This window comes from Procambarus clarkii, chromosome 13 (genome assembly GCF_040958095.1).
Source record: "Procambarus clarkii isolate CNS0578487 chromosome 13, FALCON_Pclarkii_2.0, whole genome shotgun sequence".
NCBI lineage: Eukaryota > Metazoa > Arthropoda > Malacostraca > Decapoda > Cambaridae > Procambarus > Procambarus clarkii.
In genome coordinates this window covers 1,677,621-1,704,822 of record NC_091162.1, presented here as the reverse complement: position 1 = coordinate 1,704,822, position 27,202 = coordinate 1,677,621, and the positions used below count along the sequence as shown (strand labels likewise).

The following is a 27,202-nucleotide window of genomic DNA, read 5'->3' as shown; positions in this document are numbered from 1 at the left end:
ACAGAAGAACACCGCCGCTATGGACAGCACTGCTCAAAAGGATGGAGCCAGAATCGATTGACCACCACCAAACACAACAGCAACTGAACTGGGGTTGGGTAGCTGGCGTGGGAGGTCTGGGACCCCCTTTCCCCTCCCAGGGAGGGGGGAGTTGTGCCGACTGCAGTGTGGCAGCTGTGGTGACATCATGCTTGTTTGTTTGTTTTCTGATTGGGAGTTCTGTTTGCTCGTTCGGCTTTTGGGTTAGCAATTTTTTCACGAGCTGTAGCTTGCTTTGAGATTCCTACCTTTCTGGGAGCCTGACCTGGTAGATGGCAGATACAGACTGCTTCCAACTACACGGATGTGTCTACAGGCCATTGCTCCTTATACCTCTCTGAGGAGGCCAGGTTCTGGTGCTGGTCCCCAGTAGGCCTAGAACTCCATCGATTGACTGTTGCCATGGTCTAATATATATACACATCAGCCTGGCATAGCTCCGAGAAGCTGAAGGGGCTCTCCACGGAAGAGAAGTATCAGAGGTGGAAAGTGAGAGAAGAGATAACCAGAGTATAAATTTTGTTGTTTTAAAAGCTCAATGATAATTAACCATCACAGGTATGATATCAATTACAGTATAGTACTTCTTTTATAAAGTCTGGTATGATACAGATTTAGGTAAGATAGTAAAATAAAAATAAATTAAATATTTTACCAACATGTATATTTAAATTTCCTCTTGGAAAGAAATATTTGTAAGTGCAGAGTGGACTATCAAACCTCTCAGGATAACCCGGCTGTACTGGACACCACGCCACCACTCTAATTTCTGGTGGAAGAACTGGAAAAAGAAACATAATGTTAAAAATATGATATTAAAAGCTATTCAGAGGCACAACCAAAATGATCAAAATAAGCACTTCAATGTGGTCTCGGTATCATTTGCGACTATAGCCACAAGCTTGTAATTTAATACAACACAGGTAGCCCACGATTTACACTAATTTGCAGGATGTGACCTAAGACCAGCACAATTTGGTTTTTAACACCAAAATTGGAAAAGCTTGAGTGACACTTTAATGTATTAGAGGAAGCATGAGAGTGAGTGCACACAAGTTGTGGTTTTGGTGTGTGATGGTTCTCACTGCTCATGATGCATGTGCCGCTCTCAACTTACACTTCAGCCTGTCTGCAAAATTTAAGAATGCTCCTTAACACCACATTCTCATTTCATGACTTTTGACAATTATCTTGCATTTCATATACTTACTGGACATTCTTGAATCAATTAAACTTCACAAAGTTTCCACTGTATCCCAAGATATCCCAAAAAACCAGCGTTGAATGTAATGAAACGCCATTTTCTGGGTGAGCCCCGGAGGCTCCCTGGAGCTTATCGGGCTAATGTATGTTATATTAGACCGGGACATTAGCTAAGGAGTTCAGACCTACCAGGGACCAGCGCCAGAACCTGGCCCCTTCAGAGAGGTTTCAGGGAGCAATGGCACTGGAAAACCCTCTTGTGGTTGGGGTTTTCCTTATCTGCCATCGACCGGGGTCAGGCACCCAGAAAGGTAGGCATGACAAAACAAACCCCACATGGTAAAAAACTAAAAGAAAAAGTCGAACAGAGAGGTAGAAACTCTCTACAATCCCAAGGAAACAAGCAAGCATCACACTTTACTGCCGCGCCGATCGTCCGTGCAGCCCTCCACACCCCGAGAGGGGGAGGGGGAGCCCCGGACCTACTGCGCCGGCTGCCAAGCTCTAGTTCGGAAGCTAAGCTTCAACCAACGCGAAAAAAACGCCGACCGGTTGGAGGGAGGGTTGCCAGGGAGCCTCGGGGGTTCACCCAGAAAATGGCGTTTCATTACATTCAACGCTGGTTTTCTGTAGGGAGCCCCTACGGCTCCCCTGGAGCTTCATACCCAAAGAGAAGGAAAAGAAAGGGCTAACCCGGGAGGCGGCCGCCACAAACTCCGCAACGCAAAGCAGAGACAAAAGGATGCAACCTGCGACCCAAGGCAACAAGAACGCACAGGAGCAGACGCGCATAAAGAACGGGCGCCCAAAAACCTGTGCGACCCTCAATTCCCTGCGCCCAAAATGAGCCCTAGACGTCACCAACACAGCAGCAAAAGCTGCAAACATCTGAACAGCACGGGCGTAAAGACAGACGGCAGGCGGGAAAACTGAAAAACTCTGCGGATGACCTGGGAGACCCGAGCCCTGAAACAGGGAACAAGGGGAACAGGATCAACCAAAGCGCAACCCCAGATACGGTACGCAGGTAACGGCAAAAAGTGCAACCGGACAACACAGGACGCACCCCCGGCCAAACCAATCAAGCATCAATAACCCAAGAACCCCTCCGGAAATCAGCCGTCTCGACCGTCGCCAGGACGGAGAAAGGCTGCACACATACAAATCTACTCCCAGTACTAAGGAGCAGAAACCTGAACCGAAAGGGCTACCACAAACTGAGAAGAAGAAGGCACCCTTATCAAGGACCAAGATGGCGCAGGCAACGCATGACCAGGCCGGAGGTGAAACAAAACACGAGAAAGCGTAGGAAACGGAGCAGATATGTCGTCCATCCTGAACGCAAGCCGGAGCGGCTCCACCAGCGCCACATAAAACGAGGCAACAGTAAGAAAAGATCAATTAACTGTAGTCCAGAAAACCTCCAGAAAGGACAAGACAACCCGATGTGAAAGAGACGACAACGTACAAAGAACAAGAAAAAGTGCATAGAAACACCAGGAACATTATACTGTTGCCAAGATGAAACTCGCAAGTGGGACACCGTCAACAAGGCCACCTGAACACCAAAGAGATGGTGATACCCGCGTCAAAATACCAGACGCGAAGAGCCGAGGAGAAGGCTGAACTAGTCACGTACAGGATCGATCCGACCTGCCAAAAGAGGCGGAGCCGCGGGAAAACGCCCTGAGTTCGGACACCTATCAAGCAGTTTCAGAAAAGAAGCTGGAAGCTGGGCCGGCCACCAAGGAAACCATAAGGACTGCTCTCGTGGGAATGGGCTGCAACCGAGCCAGAACCCGAAGCAATAGCTGGACCGGGAGAAGAAGAACAGGTACCCCCACCTCGACCAATCTTGCCGAAAAGCATCCAACGGGAACACCTCGCAGGCGGAGAAGAGCGCCACATAAAAAAGGCGACGTCTAGACCATGCCGACTCGAAGAACATCCATGGCCAGGAGTCCATATGTCCGGCAGAGCCAATGAAACGAGTTGGTGACGACTGGGCAATCCGCGAACAAAGGAATGAACCGAGACAGCTTTCCGCCAGGACGCAGGACACACACCGGACATGAAACTCACGGTTAGCAAAACCCCGAGAATCCAGCAAATGAGCCACTCCACGAAACCAACCCCAAAGGACAACACCTAAGAGAAACACTGTGGTTCCGGCAAGAACCGCCAGAGAACAGTCAGAATGGAACTGAATGGTAGAGCACCGGATGACCCAAACCCCCTGAAGCGCAAACCAGACAGCCACGAACTCCCGAACCGTGCTGTGAGCCCGACGGACAGACAGATTCCACCATCCCCGGCCGACCTGGTGAGCACTGGTCACAAAGCCCCAGCCGAGAGATGGCCCGTCCGTGAACACATCGAGAGAAGGCTCGGGGAGGTGCCAAGGCACGGAACCCCGAAAACCCCGAAGAGGAAGCTGGAGACACAGCACCAACACAAGATCCCGGAGGAACGAACCCAACGATTGCATGAGGCAGAAGGGAAGTCTCTGAAGGAATCAACTGACGCCGAAGCCAAACCCGACCCCGCGGGCAGACCAGCACGTCGAAGTTCAGACTCCCGCACAACCGCTCGAGCAACCCGGGACCCCCTCATGCACAGCCGAAGGCGGGACCACAGCCGCAGTAACACTTCTGGAGGGAAAGACAATGAGTGGCCCAAAAGCCCTAAACAAGGCCCAGGTCCGAACCCAGGATGGAAACAGATGGAATGGCCTCCAGATCACCAGGAATCCAAACTCGGCGATCTAGAAAGAACCACCCTCTGGCGAGCAGACAAGAGGACCGACAGGGAGCCCACACCAGCCAGTTGAGGTAGGCCAGACACCGAATCTCAAGCAGACTCAGACAGGGCACCAAGATCCGGTAAACATGCAAAAAAACACCAAGTGCCAATAATTGACCTGGAGGTCCAGGGGCACCATCCAAGCACCCGGCCCCAACAGAAGCCAGACAGGAGACAACAGTTCTCCGAGGAGGGCATAGAAACCAGGGCGCAGACTGAAGAAGTCCAGAAGAACCGCAGATTCGAAGGCCCATGTCTGCAAAGAGCAGACGGGAACCCCAGAAGGATGGGGCAGATCGACCATGCCCAACGCACCCACTAAGATGACATGACGAAGCGCAGGGGAAGAAGCCCACCCCGCCAGCTCTGAACCCCCTAAAGGGGGAGAAGCCGTCCACCGCCACCACCAGAGGCCGGAAGACAACCAAAAGCGCCCACCAACAGCAGGACCATACGAGAGACAACAGAGCAAGCTGCTCTCCCAGCGCTCCGTCTACAGAGAAGGGAACAGAGCCCGTTCTGAAAGAAAAAATACACATACACATATATACATACCATATATATACACATACACATACACACTAGGTATGTGACACACATGTGCGTATGCACATACACATGTGCACACACACACAGTGTACACATGTACATGCGTACACACATACACTTGAAAAGAAAAATACAAGCCGCCGGCCAGGCAAAGAAGGCACAAAACTGCATCAAAAGGCCCACCTCGAAAAAAACTCAAAGTCCCAGCACGACCACAACATGTGCCAAGACCCAAAAAGATCAGTCTGCAAGCCAGGAAGACCCCGGAACTCCAGAAGGCAGAAACCGGGTCACACATGAGGAAACAAAGCCCTCTGAACCCACAAAGGGGGCCCAAGAGGAAGAAACCTCCGGAACGAAACCAAAGAACCCAAAGGAACCAGGAATCGAACTATTGGGAGGCCAAACATCACATTTTGCCGACGGAGAAACACCACAGAAGGCAAAGCACAGCCCCCAGACAGAACCCCCTGGGAAAACGGTCATAACAGACCGAAAACCGAGGGACAAGGTGTGGGAGCAAGCATAACAGCCATGGGACACTGAGCCCAAACCCAAAGGCCCAGACCCAAAACAGACAAAATGGAAAACCCGGTGTAAAATCAACACTCAAATGTTCCCAGAGGAACAGGCAACAGGCAGAAAACACCAGAAAAGCAAAGAAACGACAACAGGAGAATAAAACCCCTGAAAAAATGTGAAAACTCACTCAAGAAGCTTGCTCACACACCCAGATGCATGTAAACAAACCGCATCGCCGCCCTGGTAGCCATGCCGGGAAACCGGCAGATGAAAATGGCCGCCAGCAGGGGCTGTGATTGACGCTAAATATACAAAAACACACCAGCAAAAGTGGGAAGCAAGCAGACTGAATGGGCGAAAAACCCCACCCAAAAACAGAAAAACCCAGGCAGGGGCAAATCGCCCCAGAACTGGTAGCAGGCATCCCCCACAGCCCCGGGAACCAACAACAGAGGCCCCGGGGCAGAGCCGTCCTCCAAGCCCTCCGCCCTTAAAGAAAAGCAAGAGTCCATGGGAAAGGCAACAAGAAAGGGCCGCTGGTAAGACCCAGAAGCCTTGGCAGGAGGAACCGGCTCGAAAACCTCCTCCCCCCAACCCGAACAGGGCAGCCCCCGAAAACCACCCGAGTCTAACTAAACCCCGCCCTGACCCCCGAAACCCGCAGACGGTCCGGAGCCGGGAACAGGGAGGGCAAGGGGCGAACAACACCTAACCAAAACGGGGCGGCCTCGGGGCATCCGAGTGGGATACCAACCTAGCATGTTGCAGCAACCTAACCTAGCTTGCAACACAGATGCCGCCTGTACTCTGAACAGTAATAACATCAGGCGAGTGCTGGAGAACAAGCAGAGAAAATCTCTCGCAAGACTCCGGGTCAAGGTGTCAGTGACCCAACAGGCAGCATGACGGAGGTAAAAGTGGCGACTGTCACCCGGAGACAAGGGCACAGCAACCAACGATCCCGTACAAGACGGGTTGGAACCCGGAAGACACATTCAAATGGTCCCCCGAGCCCAGAAGGGGTTTCCAGGGCCCGTAGGCTGACTGCTACGGGAAGCCCGGGCAAGGTGTTGCTAAACTGGTTGGGGATAGCACTGAAAACCCCTGAGACGTGTACAATCACAGGGGCCTAGCAGAGGGCCGCCAAACACTACCAGTGGAACTATAGCCACAGTAGGCAGACCCCCACCAGGCATGAAAATAAAAACAAAAGAAAAACCCCGCAAAAGTACACCGTCCCCAGAGGCAACAGGAACCGGTTGCCACTTAGGTGGCTACCACAAACTAAGAAGATAAGAAGGCACCCTGATCAAGGACCAGGACAGTTCAGATGACGCATGAGCAGGTCGGAGGTGAAACAAAACACGAGAAAGCGTACGAAACGGGGCAGATGTGACGTCCACCCTGAATGCAAGCCGGAGCGGCTCTGCCAGCACCACACAAATCGAGGCGACAGTAAGAAACATCAAAAACTGTAGTCCTGAAAACCCAAGAAAGGACAAGACAACCCGATACGAATGAGAAGACAACCTACGAAGAGCAAGAGAAAGTGCATAGAAACACCAGGAACGTCATACTGTCGCCGAGACGAAGCTCGCAGGTGAGACACCATCAACAAAGCCACCTGATTGCCACAGAGATGGTGATATCCGCGTTAAAATACCAGACGCGAAGAGCCAAGGAGAAGGCCGAACCAGTCACGTACAGGACCGGTCCGACCTGCTGAAAGAGGCGGAGCCGCGTGAAAACGTCCTGGGTTCGGACACCTATCAAGCAGCGTCTGAAAATAAAGCTGGGCCGGCCACCAAGATACCATAAGGACTACTCTTGTGGGAATGGGCTCCAACCGAGCCAGAACCCGAAGCAACAGCTGGACCGGGAGAAGAGGAACAGGTACCCCCACCTCGACTAGTCCTGCCGAAAGGCACCCACCATGAACGCCTCCCAGGTGGATAAGGGCGCCACATAGAATGGGCAACGCCTAGACCATGCCGACTCGAAGACGTCCATGGTCAGGCGTCCATACGTACAGCAGAGCCAACAAACCACGAGTCGGCGACGACTGGCCAATCCGTGAACAGAGGAATGAACCAAGACAGCTGTCAAACCAGAGAAGCCAGCAAACGAGCCACTCTAAGGGACCAACCCCAAAAGTCAAACACCTAAGAGAAACCCCTGTCGTCCTGGCAAAGAACCGCCAGAGAACAGTACGAATGGAGCTGAATGGTAGAGCACCAAGTGACCCAAACCCTCCGAAGCGCAAACCAGACAGCCACGAACTCCCGAACCGTGCTGTGAGCCCGACGGACAGACAGATTCCACCATCCCCGGCTGACCTGGTGAGCACTGGTCACAAAGCCCCAGCCGAGAGATGACCCGTCCGAGAACACATCGAGCAAAGGCTCAGGGAGGTGCCAAGGAATGGAACCCCGAAAACCCCATAGAGAAAGCTGGTGACGCAGCACCAACACAAGATCCCGGATTAACGAACCCAACGATTGCAAGAAAGGCGGAAGGGGAGTCTCCGCAGGAACCAAACAGACGCCGAAGCCAAACCCGACCCTGCGGGCAGACCAGCACGTCAAAGTTCAGACTCCCGCACAACTGCTCGAGCAACCGCCCAGCAACCCGGGATCCCCTCATGAACAGCCGAAGGCGGGACCACAGCTGCAGCAACAGTTCTGGAGGGAAAGACAAGGAGCGGCCCAAGAACCCTAAACAAGACCCAGCCAGGTCCGAACTCGGGACAGAAACAAATGGAATGACCTCCGGATCACCAGGAAACCAAACCCGGTGATCAGGAAAGAACCACACCCCTGGCGAGCAGAAAAGCACACCGACTGGGAGGCCACACCAGCCAGTCGTTGAGGTAGGCCAGACACCCAATTCCAAGCAGATTCAGACAGGGCACCAAGATCCGGTAAAGATGCGTAATTACACCAAGTGCCAATTACAAAATAGGGAAAGCAACAAAAGTGGTAAGCCTGAAGTGACAAAGATTTAGCAAGAAAGAGAGGGCTGGGTGGACTGCATTTTCTTGGATTGTCGGAACGCTTTTGACACAGTACCGCATAAGAGGCTGGTAAGGCTGGGGCCCCAAGCCCCAGCTGGCCCCAAGGGCGAGGCAAACGCCGAGCAGCAAGAGCCTCTACGGGAATGGTTCCCGAACGCCCCAGGGAAGCTAACCCTGTCATGCAGGGGCAGTACTCACAGGGCGCTTAGGGAAGGAAGCCCCTAAGCGCATGCAGCCCCGGCACTGACGAGGTACTCCTGGCCACCGCACAACACAACACACTGCAGTGAACACTACACAAGGCAAACAACGCCTAGGAAACTGAGGCCAGAGAAGCGTCTATCCCGGTTGATATTAGCTTACGAACTGATGCTAAGCAGCCGTCGTGGTAGGTCTGGGACTTCCCCCTCCCCCTCTCGGGGCGGGGAGGGCTGCACGGACGATCGGCACGGCAGTAAAGTGTGATGTTTGCTTGTTTGCTTGTTTCCTTGGGATTGTAGTGAGTTTCTACCTCTCTGTTCATTTTTTTGTTTTAGTTTTTTACCATGTGGGGTTTGTTTTGTTATGCCTACCTTTCTGGGTGCAAACCCCGGTCGATGGCAGATAAGGAAAACCCCAACCACAAAGGGGTTTTCCAGGGCCATTGCTCCCTGAAACCTCTCTGAAGGGGCCAGGTTCTGGCGCTGGTCCCTGGTAGGTCTGAACTCCTTAGCTAATGTCTAATATAACATACATTAGCCCGATAAGCTCCAGGGAGCCGTAGGGGCTCCCCACAGAAAACCAGCTTTGAATGTAATGAAATGCCATTTTCTAGGTTAGTCCTGGAGGCTCCCCGGCATCCCTCCCTCTCTTGGTCGGCGGTGTTTTTAGCATATTTTGACATCCAGCCTAAGAACTGCCGGTTGGATTGCCGGCAGTTCTGTCCACTCGTTTGGCTTTCGGTAGCAATATTTTAACCAGAATGGGGGTTTGTTTTGGGACGCCTACCTTTCTCGGTGCCTGTACCGGTCGATGGCAGACATAGAATGTTCCCCACCACATGGGGGGTTTCTATAGGCCATTGCTCCTCGTGCCTTTCTGAGGGAGCCAGGTTCTAGCTCATGGTCCCCAGTAGGTAAGAACTCCTAGCACTTTGACTGATCCCAGAAAGTTATACATATCCATTCAGCCTGGATAGCTCCGGGGAGCCGACAGGGCTTTCCCCAGAAAGTTGGTCCCTAATGCATCCTTATTTTCCCCAACACAGCCTTAACTTTAATTTGCACAAGTATATTTGCATGAGGCCACACCAGAAACACACCTCCCTTATACAATCTGTGCGTTGCTGGACACATTGGTACAGTAACTGTATAACACAAACATTTGTCTTTACTCCAGCCATTCACATTACTTGCCTTTATTCACTAATTCAGTATATTTGATCTCCTCTTGAATACTGTCATCATCGTCTTGGCCTTCATCAATTGGTTCTTCTTTAATTGTCATTCCATTTTTTTCAAAAGGAATTACACCTAAACCAGAGTTCAGGCGACTACGAAGTACAATGGAGACTGTTTGGTTGAATGGGTTAAATCCATGGTCATCTTTTCCACACCTGCAATTCCAATACATCATGAATAAAACCAGCGTTGAATGTAATGAAACGCCATTTTCTGGGCGAGTCCCGGAGGCTCCCCGGAGCTATCCCAGGCTGATATGCTAATGTCAGACTTTGGCATCAGTCATGTGTATGGAGTTCTTAGGCCTACCGGGGACAACGTCCAGAACCGGGCCCCCTCAGAAAGGCAAGGGGAGCAATTGCCTAAAGAAACCCCCGTGTGGTTGGAAGCATTCTATGTCTGCCATTGACCGGATCAGGCACCCAGAAAGGTAAATGCCCCAAAACAAACTCCTATTCTGGTTAAAATTGCTACCAAAAGCCGAACTAGTGGATAGAACTCCCCAACAGAAAACGAGCAACTAGTATGACATCAGACGTCGCCGCGCCGCTGTCTGCACAGCTCCCCCTTCCCCGGGAGGAGGAAGGGGAAGGCCCAGACCTTTCACAACGGCTACCCACACCTCATATGGACGTAATTTGAAAATTAACAAAAAATGAAAATAAATTTGGGATTATATTTTTCAACAACAGTAAGTTAAGGGTCCTCTGATAGGTTAGGTGGGCAGGAATTTCTCATAGTTTCAAAACGGTATGAAAAACGTTAAAGGAAAGTTGCCTTTTCTAAGCTTGCCGAGTAAGCCGGACGACTCAAACAGAAAACGGAACAGTACGTCACTTTTGTGAGCCAATTTCATTTCAAATTATGTCCAAATTTGACCATAGCGCGCATACGAGCCAAAAGTGACATTATTTTTAAGAGGACAGGTTGAGAAACAAATACCTATTTGTTATTCCAAGAGTCAGATTTAATCAAACTAGGGATGCTCTTCAAATCAAGGGACCCAGAATGTGGAATGACCTTCCCAATTATGTCAAAGATTGTACCTCTCTCAACCAGTTTAAGATGAAAACTAAGTACTACCTAATTAACTCCAGGTAACCTACCTTACTTCTAAATGTCAAACCATGTCTTACTATTTAAAAAAAAAAACAGCGTTGAATGTAATGAAACGCCAATTTCTGGGCGAGACCCGGAGGCTCCCCGGAGCTTTACCAGGCTGATATGCTAATGTCAGACTTTGGCATCAGTCATGTGTATGGAGTTCTAGGGCCTACAGGGGACCATGGCCAGAACCTGGCCCCCTCAGAGGCAAGGGGAGCAATGGCCTATAGAATCCCCTGAGTGGTTGGAAGCATTCTATGTCTGCCATCGACCGGGTCATCGACCATCGACTGCAGCCCTAACGGAAACTCACACAAAGGACTACCTTGATGGTGAAATATGGATCCCAGAATACAATCTCTTCAGATGTGATAGGAAACACCGGCTTCAGGGTGGGGTCAGCCTCTACATCAAAGACACACTCATCTGTACTGAGCTGCTAAACACCTCAAATGATATGGTGGAAGTGCTGATAGTCAAAATAGAGATCCTAAATGTAGTTGTTGTCCTTGTATATAAGTCACCGGAGGCAAACCCTCAGCAGTTTAAAGACCAACTAATGAAAATAGAGCACTGCTTGGAAAACCTCACAAATCCAGCTCCGAACATCATCCTGCTTGGGGACTTCAACCTACGGCACCTGAAATGGAAGCACCTGGCTAATACAGTAATATCAGAAAGAATACCAGGAAGTAGCCTAAATGAGCAGGCGCATGCAAATGACCTGCTACGGATGTGCGATAGGTTTGCCTTAAACCAGCAAATAGTAGAACCAACTAGGAAGGAGAACACGCTGGACCTCATTTTCACTAATAATGATGAGTTGATCGGGAACATAATGATTACAAATACCTGTTACTCAGATCGCAACTTAATTGAGGTACTGACAACCATGGGGAATGGACCTCCAAAACCAGTCCAGATTCCCGGTGGAGGAGATTTCAGCAAATTCAACTTCAATAATAAACGGATAAACTGGGAGCAAATAAACCAGGACTTCACAGAAATAAACTGGGAAGAACAGCTAGGAAATGCAAACCTGAACCAGTGCCTGGAAAAAATAAGCTCAGTAGCACTAGAAATATGTTCAAACCGCATACCCCTAAGAAAAAAGAGAAAGAGATGCAGATTGGAACGGGAACGTCGTTCCTTATATAGGCGAAGAAAACGAATCGCGGAACAACTTGAGAGTCGCACCCTATCTCAAGAACGGCGAAGAAGGTTAGGTAGAGAAATAGAAACAATTGAACTCAAGCTACAAGAATCATACAAAACCCAGGAGAGGCAAAGAGAGCAAAAGGCCATCAGTGAAATAGAGAGAAATCCAAAATATTTTTTCTCCTATGCAAAATCAAGATCAAAAACCACATCTAGTATCGGGCCCCTGCGAAAGGGAGATGGAACTTTCACAGATGACAACAAAGAAATGAGCGAGTTACTGAGGAAGCAGTACGACTCTGTTTTCAGTGAGCCATTAAATGCACTAAAGATTGATAACCCAAATGAATTTTTCATGGATATGATACCAACATCAAATCACATATCAGACGTCGCCCTATCCCCACTAGATTTTGAAGAAGCCATAAACAGTATGCCTATGCACTCTGTACCAGGCCCGGATTCTTGGAACTCCATATTCATCAAGAACTGTAAAAAACCACTATCGCAGGCCCTTCACATTCTGTGGAGACAAAGCCTAGATACTGGCGTTATCCCTGACATACTAAAAACAGCAGAGATAGCACCACTCCATAAAGGAGGAAATAAGGCAGAGGCAAAAAATTACAGACCGATAGCACTAACATCGCACATCATAAAAATTTTTGAGAGAGTGCTAAGAAGTAAGATCACAAAATACATGGAATCACAGCATCTCCATAACCCCGGACAACATGGTTTCAGAACAGGGCGCTCTTGCCTGTCGCAGTTGCTGGACCACTATGATATGGCATTAGATGCTATGGAAGGCAAACAAAACGCTGATGTAATTTACACAGATTTCGCAAAAGCTTTTGATAAATGTGACCATGGTGTTATTGCACATAAAATGCGTTCAAAAGGAATTACCGGGAAAATAGGCAGATGGATCTACAATTTCCTGACTGACAGAACCCAATGTGTAATAGTCAACAAAATAAAATCCAGCCCATCAACTGTGAAGAGCTCAGTCCCCCAGGGTACTGTGCTTGCTCCAGTACTTTTTCTCATCCTCATATCGGACATAGACCAGAACACAACCTATAGCACTGTATCATCCTTTGCAGATGACACTAGGATTTTCATGAGAGTTGGCAACATAGAGGACACGGCAAACCTCCAATCAGATGTTGATCAGGTCTTTCTATGGGTTACAGAAAATAATATGGTATTCAACGAGGATAAGTTTCAGCTCATGCGCTACGGAAAAATTGAAAACATAAAAACAGGAACCACGTACAAAACGCAGGCAAATCATAACATAGAACGAAAAGGCAATGTAAAGGACCTGGGTGTACTCATGTCGGAAGACCTTACCTTTAAAGAACACAATAAAGTAGCCGTCACAACTGCAAGAAAAATGACAGGTTGGATAACAAGAACTTTTCACACTAGAGATGCTATACCGATGATGATACTTTTCAAAACGCTTGTGCTATCTAGAGTGGAGTACTGCTGCACAATGACAGCCCCTTTCAAAGCTGGAGAAATTGCTGACCTAGAGAGCGTGCAGAGATCCTTTACTGCTAGAATCCACTCAGTAAAACATCTAAATTACTGGGACCGACTAAAGAGCCTAAATCTGTACTCCCTTGAGCGCAGGCGGGAGAGATACATAATAATTTACACGTGGAAAATAATTGAGGGGCTGGTCCCAAACCTGCACACAGAAATAACACCACATGAGACCAGAAGACATGGCAGGATGTGCAGAATACCCCCGTTGAAAAGCAGAGGTGCAACAGGTACTCTGAGAGAGAACTTTATCAACATCAGAGGCCCGAGACTGTTCAACACGCTTCCACTACACATAAGGGGCATAACTGGCAAACCCCTCACAGTGTTCAAGAGAGAACTGGATAAGCACCTCCAAAGGATACCTGATCAACCAGGCTGTGACTCATACGTCAGGCTGCGAGCAGCCGCGTCTAACAGCCTGGTTGATCAGTCCAGCAACCAGGAGGCCTGGTCGACGACCGGGCCGCGGGGACACTAAGCCCCGGAAGCACCTCAAGGTAGCCTCAAGGTAGGTAGGTAGGTCAAGCATCCAGAAAGGTAAGCATTCCAAAACAAACCCCTATTCTCGTTAAAATTGCTACCTAAAGCCGAACTAGTGGATAGAACTCCTCAACAGAAAACAAGCAAACTAGTATGACGTCACACATCACCACGCCACTGTCTTCCTGAGGGCAGCCTCAGGTGGGAAACCAACCTAGCGCGTTGCAATAACCTAAACCTAACATGCAACGCTGATGTTGCCTGTACCCTAACAGGAACATCCTCAGAGTAAAACTGGAGCACAAGCAGAGAACATGACTCGCAAGACTCCGAGTCAAAGGTGTCACTGACCCAACAGGCAGCATGACGGAGGCAAAACAGGTGACTGTCACCCGGAGACAAGGGCACACTGCAACCTTCAAACCCGCACAAGGCAGGTTGGAACTCGGGAGACGCATCCATGGGTCCCTGAGCCCCGACAGGAGTTTCCAGGACCCGTAGGCTAGCAACTACGAGAAGCCCAGGCAAGGTGTTGCTAACCGGTTAAGAAACCCAAACAAAACAAGGGTTAAATGATAATACTGAAAACCCCTGGGACGTGTACAAGCACAAGGGCCTAGCAGAGGGCTACCAAAACAATACCAGGGGGAACTATAGACCCACGAGGCAGAACCTCCACCAGGCAAACAAAAACAAAACAAAAGAAAAACCTTGCAAAAGTACACCGTCTCCAGAGGCAACAGGAACCGGTCGCCGCTTAGGTGGCAGGCCGCGCAACACCTTGACGCCCTAACCAGCACAATACCACTTCCTATCCAAGGCCAAACATGGGCCCCAAGCCCCAGCTGGCCCCGAGGGCGAGGCAAATGCCGAGCAGCAAGAACCTCTACGGGAGCGGTTCCTGAACGCCCCAGAAAAGATAACCTGACACGCAAGGGCAGTACTCACAGGGCCGTTAGGGAAGGAAGCCCCTAAGCGCATGCAGCCCCAGCACTGATGAAGTACTCCTGGCCACCGCACACCACACAAAAACAGCAGAGAACGCCACACGAGGCAAACACCACCCAGGAATTTTAGGCCTTAGAAGCGTCTATCCCGGTTGACACTAGCTTACGAACTGAAGGGAGCCGGCGTGGTGAGGTCCGGGGCCCCCCCTCCCCCTCCCGGGAGGGGAAGGCGGTAGTAAATTGATTGATTGATTGTTTCCTTTGTTTTGTAGGGAGTTTTCTACCTCTCTGTTCGGTTTTTGTTATAGTTTCTTACCATGTGGGGTTTGTTTTGTTACGCCTACCTTTCTGGGTGCCTAACCCCGGTCGATGGCAGATAAGGAAAACCCCCAACAATATGGGGTTTTCCAGAGCCATTGCTCCCTGAAGCCTCTCTGAAGGGGCCAGGTTTTGGCGCTGGTCCCTGGTAGGTCTGAACTCCATAGCTAATGTCCCGGTCTAACATAACATACATTAGCCCAATAAGCTCCAGGGAGCCATAGGGGCTCCCCACAGAAAAGGGCGCAAAACACCAGCACTGAAACACTGCCCAGACTAAAACAAACTCCCACGGCGCATGCACAGGACACGCTGGCCGAATCACACAACCCGCTCTGCGGGAAGGCGCCAACCAGGACTACTGTGCAAGAAAAGTAGCCAAACAGAACGCAACCTTAGGGAACCGCGAAGTAGAAAAAACACCCCCATCACACTGGACAGGAGCTAAAAGAGGAAGCAGGAACAACAAAACCGGCCAACTAAGCAAAGACAAGGAGCCCAAAGGGATCCCAACTGGGCCACGAGTAGCCCAACTGGGCTACAAGTAGCCCAATATGGCGACCCAGACTAGGAGCCGACAGACGTTCCAATAAAACGAGAAGTAGCAAAAACCTTTCCGAACCCTCGAGAACACAGAAGCAAACACCAGTCCCGAAGCCACACACAGGCACAGTCGCACCCGAGACGGGGAAACATGACAAAGACACCGTCCCAAAAAGGGGGGACCATCCACTTACAGGACGGAACCAACCGACTCAAAGTACAAGGAACCGAGCCCGGGGAGGGGCCGACGCCCAACAACACGTACGGCGAGGGGGGAGGAAAAAAACCCACTCTGCGTAACCACAAGCCCCGCCTAGAGGGGGGGAAAAGCCCACCGCGGGGTCCTATGCGGCCAAGGGCCCCCCCAAATCAGCCACTCCCCAGCCCCGGGAACCCACACGACAGGCCCCGGGGCCGAGCCGTCCCCCCAACTCCCCGGCCGTACCAGAAAACCAGTACAGCCGCGAAAATACTAAGGAAGGGAGCCCACTGGCAGACTTTTACAACACAGCTGGAGGAACAGGCTCGAATGCCCCCGTCACTATCCCGGAAGGGGAATTCCCAGAGACTACCCGAGTCTCAAAACCATCGAACCCCGCCCCGAACCCACAGACGGTAAGAAACCAGATGTAGGCAGGAAGGGGGGGACCCAGGGGAAAGACAAAGGGGGTGTGGAAGGAACCGAAGCAACCAACACCCCCAAGTCCCAACACGAACCAAAACGAGGCAGCCCCGGGGCTCCCCGGGAGCAAACAAACGAGAGCATTGCCACCTACCAAGGCTCAAAGTGCAATGCCCCTGCTGCCCGCACCCGCTTAGTCAGCACAACTGGATAACTGAGCCACAACGAGCAACCAAACTCGCAGGACTCTGGGTCGAAGGTGTCACCGACCTCACAGGCAGCAGACGGAGGCAACACAGAGTCACCCTGAGACAAGGGGTGAGAGCAACCCTCAAACTCGCTGGAAGCGATGGGGGGACTCCGGGGTCACATCCATCGGACCCGCGCACCCCCAGGGGTTTCCCAGGGTCCCGAGCGTTTACTATAAGAGGACTTGCGCTCAGGTAATCCCAGGCAGGGTACTGCTAACCGGAGCCCAAAGCTACCAAACAACTTTCTAAGAGCTGAACCCCCGGGACATGTACACTCACGGGGACCTAGCAGGGGAAATCACCAGAATAATACTCAGAACACAAGGGACACCAGGGGCAAGAACGAAGGCAGACCCCACACCAGATAGATAAACAAAAATAAAAAGAAAACCCCGCAAGAGGACAACATACCCAAGCAGAACAGAGCCGGCTGCCATGATCGGTGAAAAAAAGGTGCACAGTACCCCTGCGCCCCACCAGTGCAAAACTGCCCCTTACTCTAAGGCGAACAAGGGAGACAGAACACCCGATCACACAAAGAGCGGCCAAAAACCAAGCAGCAAACGGCCTAGCAGGGGCAGAAACCAAGGAACTTGTGGAAGATGTCCCCAAACCCCAAGGGCAGTACTTACAGGGCACCTAGGGAAGGGAACCCTAGGCGCATGCAGCCCGAGTACTGGAGACTCACTCCCGGCTCACGCACCACCTAGAAGACAGACACCACACTCTAGGTACAGTGCTGAAACAACTATTGGAGCCAGAGCACACAACCGGTGCTTATAGCATCAGCCGAGGAACTGATGGGTGGATAGCCGGCGTAGGAGGTCTGGGGCTCCCCCTTCCTCCTCCCGGGGAGCGGAGAGCTGCGCAGACAGCGGCGCGGTGACGTGTGACGTCATACTAGTTTGCTTGTTTTCTGTTGGGGAGTTCTATCCACTAGTTCGGCTTTTGGTAGCATTTTTAACCAGAATAGGGGTTTGTTTTGGAATGCTTACCTTTCTGGATGCTTGACCCAGTCGATGGCAGACGTAGAATGCTTCCAACCATGTGGGGGTTTCTATAGGCCATTGCTCCCCTTGCCTCTCTGAGGGGGGCCCAGGTTCTGGCCGTGGTCCCCGGTAGGCCCTAGAACTCCATACACATGACTGATGCCAAAGTCTGACATTAGCATATCAGCCTGGTAAAGCTCCGGGGAGCCAACGGGGCTCCCCCCAGAAATGCTGTTTGTTGACCAACTTGTATATGGGCTATTTTCTACCATGTTCCCCCTTTTTTTTATCTTTTATTATTTTTTTTCATTCAACACAATTTATACTTTAAGCTCAATTACTATTAAGTTTTAGTCTAAGTGTTTTTTTCTTCACCTCTCCTTGGCCAAAATGCTATGTGTATTAGTGGCTTTAGGTATTGTATGTTCTACCTCTATCTTTAAATCTAACAGAATGTTTGTACTATAACTCTGCAACTATGTATATACTGTTCCTAAATATATTATTATTATTATTATTATTATTATTATTATGCAGCCGGCGTGGTGAGGTCCGGGCCCCCCTCCCCCTTTCGGGGAGAGGAGGGCTGCATGGACGAGCAGCGCGGCAGTAGTGTGTTACATTTGCTATTTTGTTTATTTCCTTGGGATTGTACGGAGTCCTACCTCTCTGTTCGGTTTTTGTTGTTAGTTTCTTACCTTGTGGGGTTTGTTTTGTAATGCCTACCTTTCTGGGTGCCTAACCCCAGTCAATGGCATATAAGGAAAAATCCCAACCACGGGGGGATTTTCCAGGGCCATTGCTCCCTGCAACCCCTCTGAAGGAGCCAAGTTCTGGCTCATGGTCCCTCGTAGGTCTGAACTCCATAGCTAATGTCCCGGTCTAATATAGCATACATTAGCCCGATAAGCTCCAGGGAGCCGTGTCTGCTCCCCATAGAAACACTGATTGATTGCAGAATATAATATAATATACATGTCACATAAGAATACCATAATTTTGAGCATAGTGATGTTCCACATATTGAACTATATAACTTCCACAAATTATACACTTTTGAGTATTACAGGAAAAAACAAAAAAGAAAGAAATAAGAAAGAACAAAATAATTGTGAAACATTATATTCCCGGCAACTGCTGCCCCATGGGGTGGGGGGGGGGGCTGACTGACCCCAAGCGCTCCATCACACAGCACCCATAACTTGCTCAACTTCCCAGCTCCATTGAGGCTAAAGTATGTCACGTACAATATTTTGTTTTAGTTTCCTGTGATCAGATTGTATTTTAACAATATAGGAGCAAATAATTTTTTTGAAAGAATTTATTTTTAGTGCACTATGGGCTTGTCATATTTAAATGCAGAGCAGTGCAGTGGTTAATGAAGGTCAATAAATACACATATCAAAAAATTTCATTATGTAGTAGGAAGTATAAATATTGATACCCTAATGATCTGAAGCAAATTGTACAATTTTAGGTGAAAGAATATTTCTACCTGTGAAATTGTGAAGTGTCAAGAGCATCTATTAATGTAATCTTTAGTAGAGCCTGCAGCAGTTTGTCTTCAATAGTCTTTTGTATGTCTTCTTGAGAAGCACAACTTTGGTAGTCCCATCCAAGGTAAACAATTTTCAGTAGAACTTGCCTTTTTGGGTAACTGAAAACAAAAGATCTAGTAAACTATAACTGATGAACAAATTATTAATAAGACAAATTACAAAATTTACAAAGTACAACTGTAATTTATTTCCACACAAGACGAGAGCTGTACCTAACATTTATCCAACATCTTAACATCTTGTGCCACCTCTATTACTGAATTCTTAACACTACTCAACACACAAGCACCTCACACATTCTTTCCTGACTTTACATCTACAGAAGCGTTAACACATTACCGACAAGGACTTGTAAGGACCGACATGAATGGGAGGGGAAGATGAACCAGCCATGGTTCATCTGATATTTTGATCTGATATTTACCCTAAATGAGTGGGGTATAAGGGAAGTTAAGTTGGAAGCACCCTTGGGAATGAGTGATCACAGTGTATTGATCTTTAAGTACCTAATGGAGCTAGGATTTATCTCTATATTATCTAATTAGCAGTACCCGGCCACGCGTTGCTGTGGCTCAGCAACGCAGAACTACAGCAACCTTTGCTGTCCCGCAGTCCTCCCCACCCATACCCCCCTCACCCTTCTCCTTGGACTACCAACCATTCCGCACTCCACCGTCCCCTTGTCCTCCCCACCATTCCCCACTTCACCATCCCCTCTTCCTTCCCACCATGCCCCCACTACCCTGTCCCTTTGTCCTCCCCACCATTCTCCATTTCCCCATCCCCTCGTCCCCCCCTGCCCCCTCGTCATCCCCACCATTCCCCACTCCCTCATCCGTTGCATTCCCAAGTGATCTGATGTTCCCATCACTGAAATATAAGAAAAACAGTTAAAAAGTGAAATGAAAATATGAAAAAATAAAAAAATAAAAAATAAACTATACTCATGAAATGAACAGTCTGGTAAACAACACAGCTCAATTCCAACAAAATTCTCACAAAATAATTAAATAAAAATAAAAATAAATAAAAATCTATGAAAATTCAATTTATCAGTGCAATCAGAAACATTGATATGGAATTGTAACATATCTAGTATAGCATGTATGTTGCTCTTACATGCAACAGATGGTGCTGTTTTTTCAAGAAAAACATAGTTTGTCCTGTCACAGGTGTGGCATCAAAAAAAATTCTCTGTCCATTTTCCTCCATTCTCGTTTACGAACTTACACGATAACCGATGGGTCTCGTCCCCAAGGGGTTCGGAAACCAAGTGGTGCTCTGTAATGCATTTTTATTGTGTACAAGAAAAAAAAAAGACACTGACACAAACGCCTCCTGAAGGTCACCTCTTGCAACGAATCCAACACTCCAAAAAACTGGGGTTGGTCCCATATAGTACGTTGAATCGAGGTTGTACTGTAATCCCAGGCAGGGTACTGCTAACCGGCGCCCAAGTCTACCAAATAACCATCTAAGAACTGAACCCCCGGGACGTGTACACTCACAGGGACCAAGCAGGGAATACCACCGGAAGAAGGAAGAATACTCAGTACACAAGGGGTAAGAACCAAGGCAGACCACCACCAGAGATAAACAAAAACAAAAAGAAAACCCCGCAAGAGGACAGCGTATCCAGGCGGAACAGAGCCAGTAGCTTTGATTGGTGTAAACAAGCTGCATAGTACCCTGTGCCCCTGCCAGTGCAAAACTGCCCCTCAACCTAAGGTGAACAAGGGAGACAGAACACCCCAGCACACAAAGGGCGGCCGAAAACCAAGCAATAAACGGCCTAACAGAGGCAGAACCCAATGAACTTGGGGAAGGTAACCCCCAAGCTCCAAGGGCAGTACTTACTGGGCACCTAGGGAAGGAAACCCAAGGCGCATGCAGCCCGAGTACTGGGGAATAACTCCTGATCATGCACCACCTAGAAGACAGTCACAAGAAGACAGTCACAAGAAGACAGTCACAAGAAGACAGTCACAAGAAGACAGTCACAAGAAGACAGTCACAAGAAGACAGTCACAAGAAGACAGTCACAAGAAGACAGTCACAAGAAGACAGTCACAAGAAGACAGTCACAAGAAGACAGTCACAAGAAGACAGTCACAAGAAGACAGTCACAAGAAGACAGTCACAAGAAGACAGTCACAAGAAGACAGTCACAAGAAGACAGTCACAAGAAGACAGTCACAAGAAGACAGTCACACTCTAGGTACAGTGCTGAAACAACCACTGGAGCCGGAGCACACGACCGTTGCCTATAGCATCAGCCTCAGAACTGAAGGGTGGATAGCCAGGTGGGGGTCTGGGGCTCCCCCTCCCCCCTCCCAGGGAGAGGGAAGCTGCGCAGACAGCGGGGCGACGACGTGTGATGTCAGGCTCGTTTGCTCGTTTCTTTTTGGGGAGTTCTATCCACTTGTTCAGATCCCGCCATTCAAGGGTGCAAGTCCGTCAAAATCCATGCCACACGCCCAACGAAAAGAAAGGGCAGTCTGCCAACCAGGAAGACTCCGGTACCTCGTAATGCACCCAGAAGGGAAAAATCGACCCGAACTCAAATGAAGACGAATTCAACACTGAAGCTTAATCCAAGTCTCGAAGAAGGTATGCAGCGAGGGCCTCCGAACCTCCCTAGGCGGGATTTGAGAAGCCAAACACCTCCGGAAGGAACCGAAGAACCCCAGGAAACCCGGAACTGAACCCGGGGAGGAGCTGATAACAAATCATATTCATACAGGAAGGGGAGAAGGGGATAGGAAAACCCCTCCCCCTGCAACAACAAGCCCTGTGATGAAGGTACCAACATCCAAGCGAGGTCAAACGGGGCCCAAGCCCCTCCAAGTCAACTCCTCCCGAGCCCTGGAATCCTCCATGTCAGGACCCGGGGCAGAGTTGGCCTCCACATTTTCAGCCCCATAGAAAAGGCTGAGTCCAGGAGAAAAGCAGAAAAGAAGGGGGGTCTGGTGGTAAGATCCCAGAAGCTTCAGCAGGAGGAACCGGCTCAAATGCCTCCCCTGCCAACCTGGATGGGGCAACCCCTGAGGGTTCCCCCCCACCACCCCCAAGAGTCTCACTTCCATCTAAACACTGACCCGACTCTGAAACCCCAAGACTTTTGGCATCTGGGAGTAGGGAAGAGGAGGGGGAGGGAAGGACGAACAACACCGACCTGGGAAGGACTTGGGAGCGCGGACGAAACTAAAGTCGAAGCGAATAACGCCCCCAAGTCCGGGTCCCTATAACCCAAATGGGGCAGCCTTGGGGCATCCGGGCGAGCAACCAACCAAATGCGCTGCAGCAACCGATACCGTGCATGCAATGCTGAAGCCGCCTGTACCTGAACATCAACATAAGTAGAATGGGTAAACTGGAGCACAAGCAAGGAACAAGACTCGCAAGACTCCGGCTCAAAGGTGTCATCGACCCAGCAGGCGGCATGATTGAGGCAAAACAGGCGAATGTCACCCCTAAGACAAGGGGACAGAGCAACCATCAACCCCGCACTCGGCAAGTTGGAACCCAGAGGACGCATCCATAGGTCTAATGAGCCCCAAGGGGGTTTCTCAGGGCCCTTAGGCTGACTGCTAAGGGAAGCCCAGGCAAGGTACTACTAACCGGTTGGGCCCAAACTACCAAGAGAAACTGCTAAAACTGAATCCATGTGACATGTACAAGCATGGGAGCCTAGTGGAGGACCACCAATATACCACAAGGTGGATCAGAACCAAGAGGGGGCAGGCCTCCACTAGGCAAAATAAACAAAAAGAAAAAGAAAACCCAGCGAAAGCACAAAGTCTTCAGGGACAACAGAACCGGCTCCTGTATATAATGGCAGTAGCTGCACAGTACCTTACCAACAACAATACTATGTCCTCCCCAAGGCCAAGCAAAAGGAATGAAAACCCCAGCTGACCTCAAGGCGGGCAACTGCCGAGCAGGAAAAGATCCCTACGGATGTGGTTCCCGACACCCTGTGGAAGGGAACCCCAGAATGCAAGAGCAGTACTTACAGGGTGCTTAGGGAAGGTGACAGTACATGCATGCAGCCCCAGTACTGATGAATTACTCCTGGCTTGTGCACCACACTGCAGAAAAACACCACAAGGCACAAGACTGCATATAATGAGAGGCCAGAGTCGACAACTGCCACAGTCAGACATCAGCAGCGAACTGAATGCTGGAGCAGCCACTGCAGGGGGTTCCACCCCCCACCTTCTCCTGGTGGGATGAGCTGTGCAGACGAGCGTCGCAGCAGCGCCATTTGCTTGTTTGCTTGTTTTAGTTTGCAAGTTCTGTCTCCCTGTTCAGTTTTTAGGTAGCAATTTTTACCATGTCGGGTTTTTTTTTACGCCTACCTTTCTGGGTGCCAACCTTGGTCGATGGCAGACATGGAATGCTTCAAAACACATGGGAGTTTCCATTGGCTATTGTTCCTCCTGGCCTCTCTAGGGGGGGCCAGGTTCTGGCTCGTGGTCCCTGGTAGGCAAAGAACTCCAATCAACTGATGCCATGGTCAAATACATAATTATCAGCCCGGTAAGCACTCGGGAGCCATAGGGGTTCCCCACAGAAATAGCTGTCATTGTCCACCTTATTAATTCCCTTCAGTTTCTTGTATGTATTAATCATATCTCCTATTCCTTCTCTCCTCTAATGTTGTGATTTAATTCTTTTAACCAATCATCATAACTTGGTCCCTTTAATTTTAGCACTAATCTTCTTGCAAACCTCTCTACTTTTTTCAGTTCAGTTTATTGAGGACGTCACGCCAGTGCAGAGTATTGCAGTATTAGTCTTAGACAAGCTGAATAGATTGTCATAAAAGAATCTTTGGTTAGACTTTTAAATACTACTCAACATTTGCGTGTTTTCCATATGCTGTTGATGTTATCCTATTTATGTGTATCTTTGATGTTACCGAGTTTGTAGCAGTTGTTGGTTTTATGGCTTATCATGATAGCCTCAAAGAACATTTAAGTTCCAAAAATATTTACATGAATTTATCCAAGGATTGTGAACTCTAGCTACCTCAATGGGGGCCTGAAGGCTGGTGTCTTGTCATATGGGTCCCCATTATTCCAGACAATATTTTTAAACTGATTTTTAAACTTAAATATTGGCATAGCATTTACAGCTTCTGTGGGTGTGCAATTCCATGGGTTTATTACACTACAAGTGAAAATACAATTCTTGTTTGTCTGTTGTACATTGTGGCTTCTTGAGCTTGAAGCTGTTGCCCTTTATATGTACAGTATTCCAATGGATCTAATAACGAAAGTCCCTGGATTAATATCTTCACATTCATCTCAATCAGCATGAAGCCCCAAAAGTGACTGTACAGTATAACATTGTTAAAATATTCAAGGAAAATTGATTTATTATACAATCCACTCCACCCCTGCCGTCCATCACGCACTCCACCCCTGCCGTCTACCACCCGCTCCACCCCTGCCATCCACCACCCGCTCAACCCCTCCACCCACCACCCGCTCCACCCCTGCCGTCCATCACACACTCCACCCCTGCCGTCTACCACCCGCTCCACCCCTGCCGTCCATCACGCACTCCACCCCTGCCGTCCACCACCCGCTCCACCCCTGCCATCCATCACGCACTCCACCCCTGCCGTCTACCACCCGCTCCACCCCTGCCATCCACCACCCGCTCAACCACTCCACCCACCACCCGCTCCACCCCTGCCGTCCATCACGCACTCCACCCCTGCCGTCTACCACCCGCTCCACCCCTGCCGTCCATCACGCACTCCACCCCTGCCGTCTACCACCCGCTCCACCCCTGCCGTCCATCACGCACTCCACCCCTGCCGTCTACCACCCGCTCCACCCCTGCCGTCCATCACGCACTCCACCCCTGCCGTCTACCACCCGCTCCACCCCTGCCGTCCATCACGCACTCCACCCCTGCCGTCCACCACCCGCTCCACCCCTGCCGTCCACCCCTGCCATCCACCCCCCGTTCCATCCCTGCCGTTCACCACCCGCTCCACCCCTGCCGTCCATCACGCACTCCACCCCTGCCGTCTACCACCCGCTCCACCCCTGCCGTCCACCACACACTCCACCCCTGCCGTCCACCACGCACTCCACCCCTGCCGTCCACCACGCACTCCACCCCTGCCGTCCACCACCCACTCAACCCCTCCACCCACCACCCACTCAACCCCTCCACCCACCACCCGCTCCACCCCTGCCGTCCACCCCCCGCTCCATCCCTGCCGTCCACCACCCGCTCCACCCCTGCCGTCCACCACGCGCTCCACCCCTGCCGTCCACCACGCACTCCACCCCTGCCGTCCACCATGCACTCCACCCCTGCCGTTCACCACCCGCTCCACCCCTGCCGTCCACCACGCGCTCCACCCCTGCCGTCCACCACGCGCTCCACCCTTGCCGTCCACCATGCACTCCACCCCTGCCGTCCACCACCCGCTCCACCCCTGCCGTCCACCACCCGCTCCACCCCTGCCGTCCACCACCCGCTCCACCCCTGTCGTCCACCACCCGCTCAACCCCTCCACCCCTGCCATCCACCCCCCGCTCCATCCCTGCCGTCCACCACCCGCTCCACCCCTGCCGTCCACCACGCACTCCACCCCTGCCGTCCACCATGCACTCCACCCCTGCCGTCCACCATGCACTCCACCCCTGCTGTCCACCACCCGCTCCACCCCTGCCGTCCACCACCCGCTCAACCCCTCCACCCACCACCCGCTCCACCCCTGCCATCCACCTCCCGCTCCATCCCTGCCGTCCACCACCCGCTCCACCCCTGCCGTCCACCACGCACTCCACCCCTGCCGTCCACCATGCACTCCACCCCTGCCGTCCACCACGCACTCCACCCCTGCCGTCCACCATGCACTCCACCCCTGCCGTCCACCACGCACTCCACCCCTGCCGTCCACCATGCACTCCACCCCTGCTGTCCACCACGCACTCCACCCCTGCCGTCCACCACGCACTCCACCCCTGCCGTCCACCATGCACTTCACTCCTGCCGTCCACCACGCACTTCACCCCTGCCGTCCACCACATACTCCACCCCTGCCGTCCACAGGACAGCCCAAGTTAAGCAACAAACACTTGCCCCCCCCCCCCCACACACCTCAACAGGAAACCCGGTAACAATTCAAGTAAATTGAAACCCTAGATACAAATATTTCTAGTTTTTCTGACAAATAATTACTGGATAAGAATCAGTTCAGCCAATCAGTGGAGTTGAGTAAGTGCAGTTTGTTAAATCAGAATGCTTGTGTGCCTTGAAAAAACTCACCATGCGATGTTTTTTCTTGTCTTTTTCTTGGCTGTCTTCTCCGTTTCTAGAGTTCTACATGGTACAGGACTTTGTGAAAGTAGCTGCGTTAACTTCTGATTGTGCTCTTCTAACATTTTTATCTTTGCTTGAAGTTCCTGTAAGACAGAAAATCATATTCTAAAATCTCCAAGTCTTGAAATTGTACTTGACTAGGGAGTCAAGGAGTGACTCCTTGACTCGTTGGGAGACTAGGGAGTGGCTAGGACTGTTGAAACAACAAAAACCAGCGTTGAATGTAATGAAACGCCATTTTCTGGGTGAGCCCCGGAAGCTCCCTGGAGCTATCGGACTGATATGCAATATATTAGTCTGGGGCATCAGTGATTGGAGTTCAGCCTACCTGGTATCACGGCCAGAACCTGGCCCTCTCAGAAAGGCAAAGGGAGCAGTAGCCTATAGAATCCTCAATGTGGTTGGGAAAATTCCATGTCTTCCATCAACTGGGGCTGGCACCCAGAAAGGTAGGCATAATGAAACAAACCCCACTTGGTAAGAAAATGTGACTGAAAACCGAACAGGGAGGAAGAACTTCCACGACAACTTAAGAAAACAAGTAAACAGCAACACCTCACTGTCATACCGCCTGTCTGCGCAGTTCCAACCCCCCCCCCCCTGGGGAACTGCCGATGCACTCAGATAATGGACAAGAGCCGCAACCGGACACAACACATGATGCACCCCAGGCCTGACCAACAAGCATCAATGACCCAAGGACCTCTCCGGAAAGTCACTGTCTCATTCTTCGCACGAAAAAAGGAGACGGCTG

At 50.4% G+C, this 27,202-nt stretch overlaps 1 protein-coding gene across 1 annotated transcript in view; it reads right to left on the bottom strand.

The window, feature by feature from the left end:
* Positions 1 to 27,202, bottom strand: part of LOC123757301 (uncharacterized) — a 142,441-nt gene that overhangs the window by 98,051 nt on the left and 17,188 nt on the right. Inside the window, exons 3-6 of the mRNA XM_045740861.2 lie at positions 26,395 to 26,531; positions 19,032 to 19,193; positions 9,523 to 9,722; positions 699 to 820 (exon numbers count right to left, since the gene is read on the bottom strand). Of these exons, the coding sequence (XP_045596817.2) occupies positions 699 to 820; positions 9,523 to 9,722; positions 19,032 to 19,193; positions 26,395 to 26,531 (621 nt within the window). The remainder of the gene's footprint in view (positions 1 to 698; positions 821 to 9,522; positions 9,723 to 19,031; positions 19,194 to 26,394; positions 26,532 to 27,202) is intronic.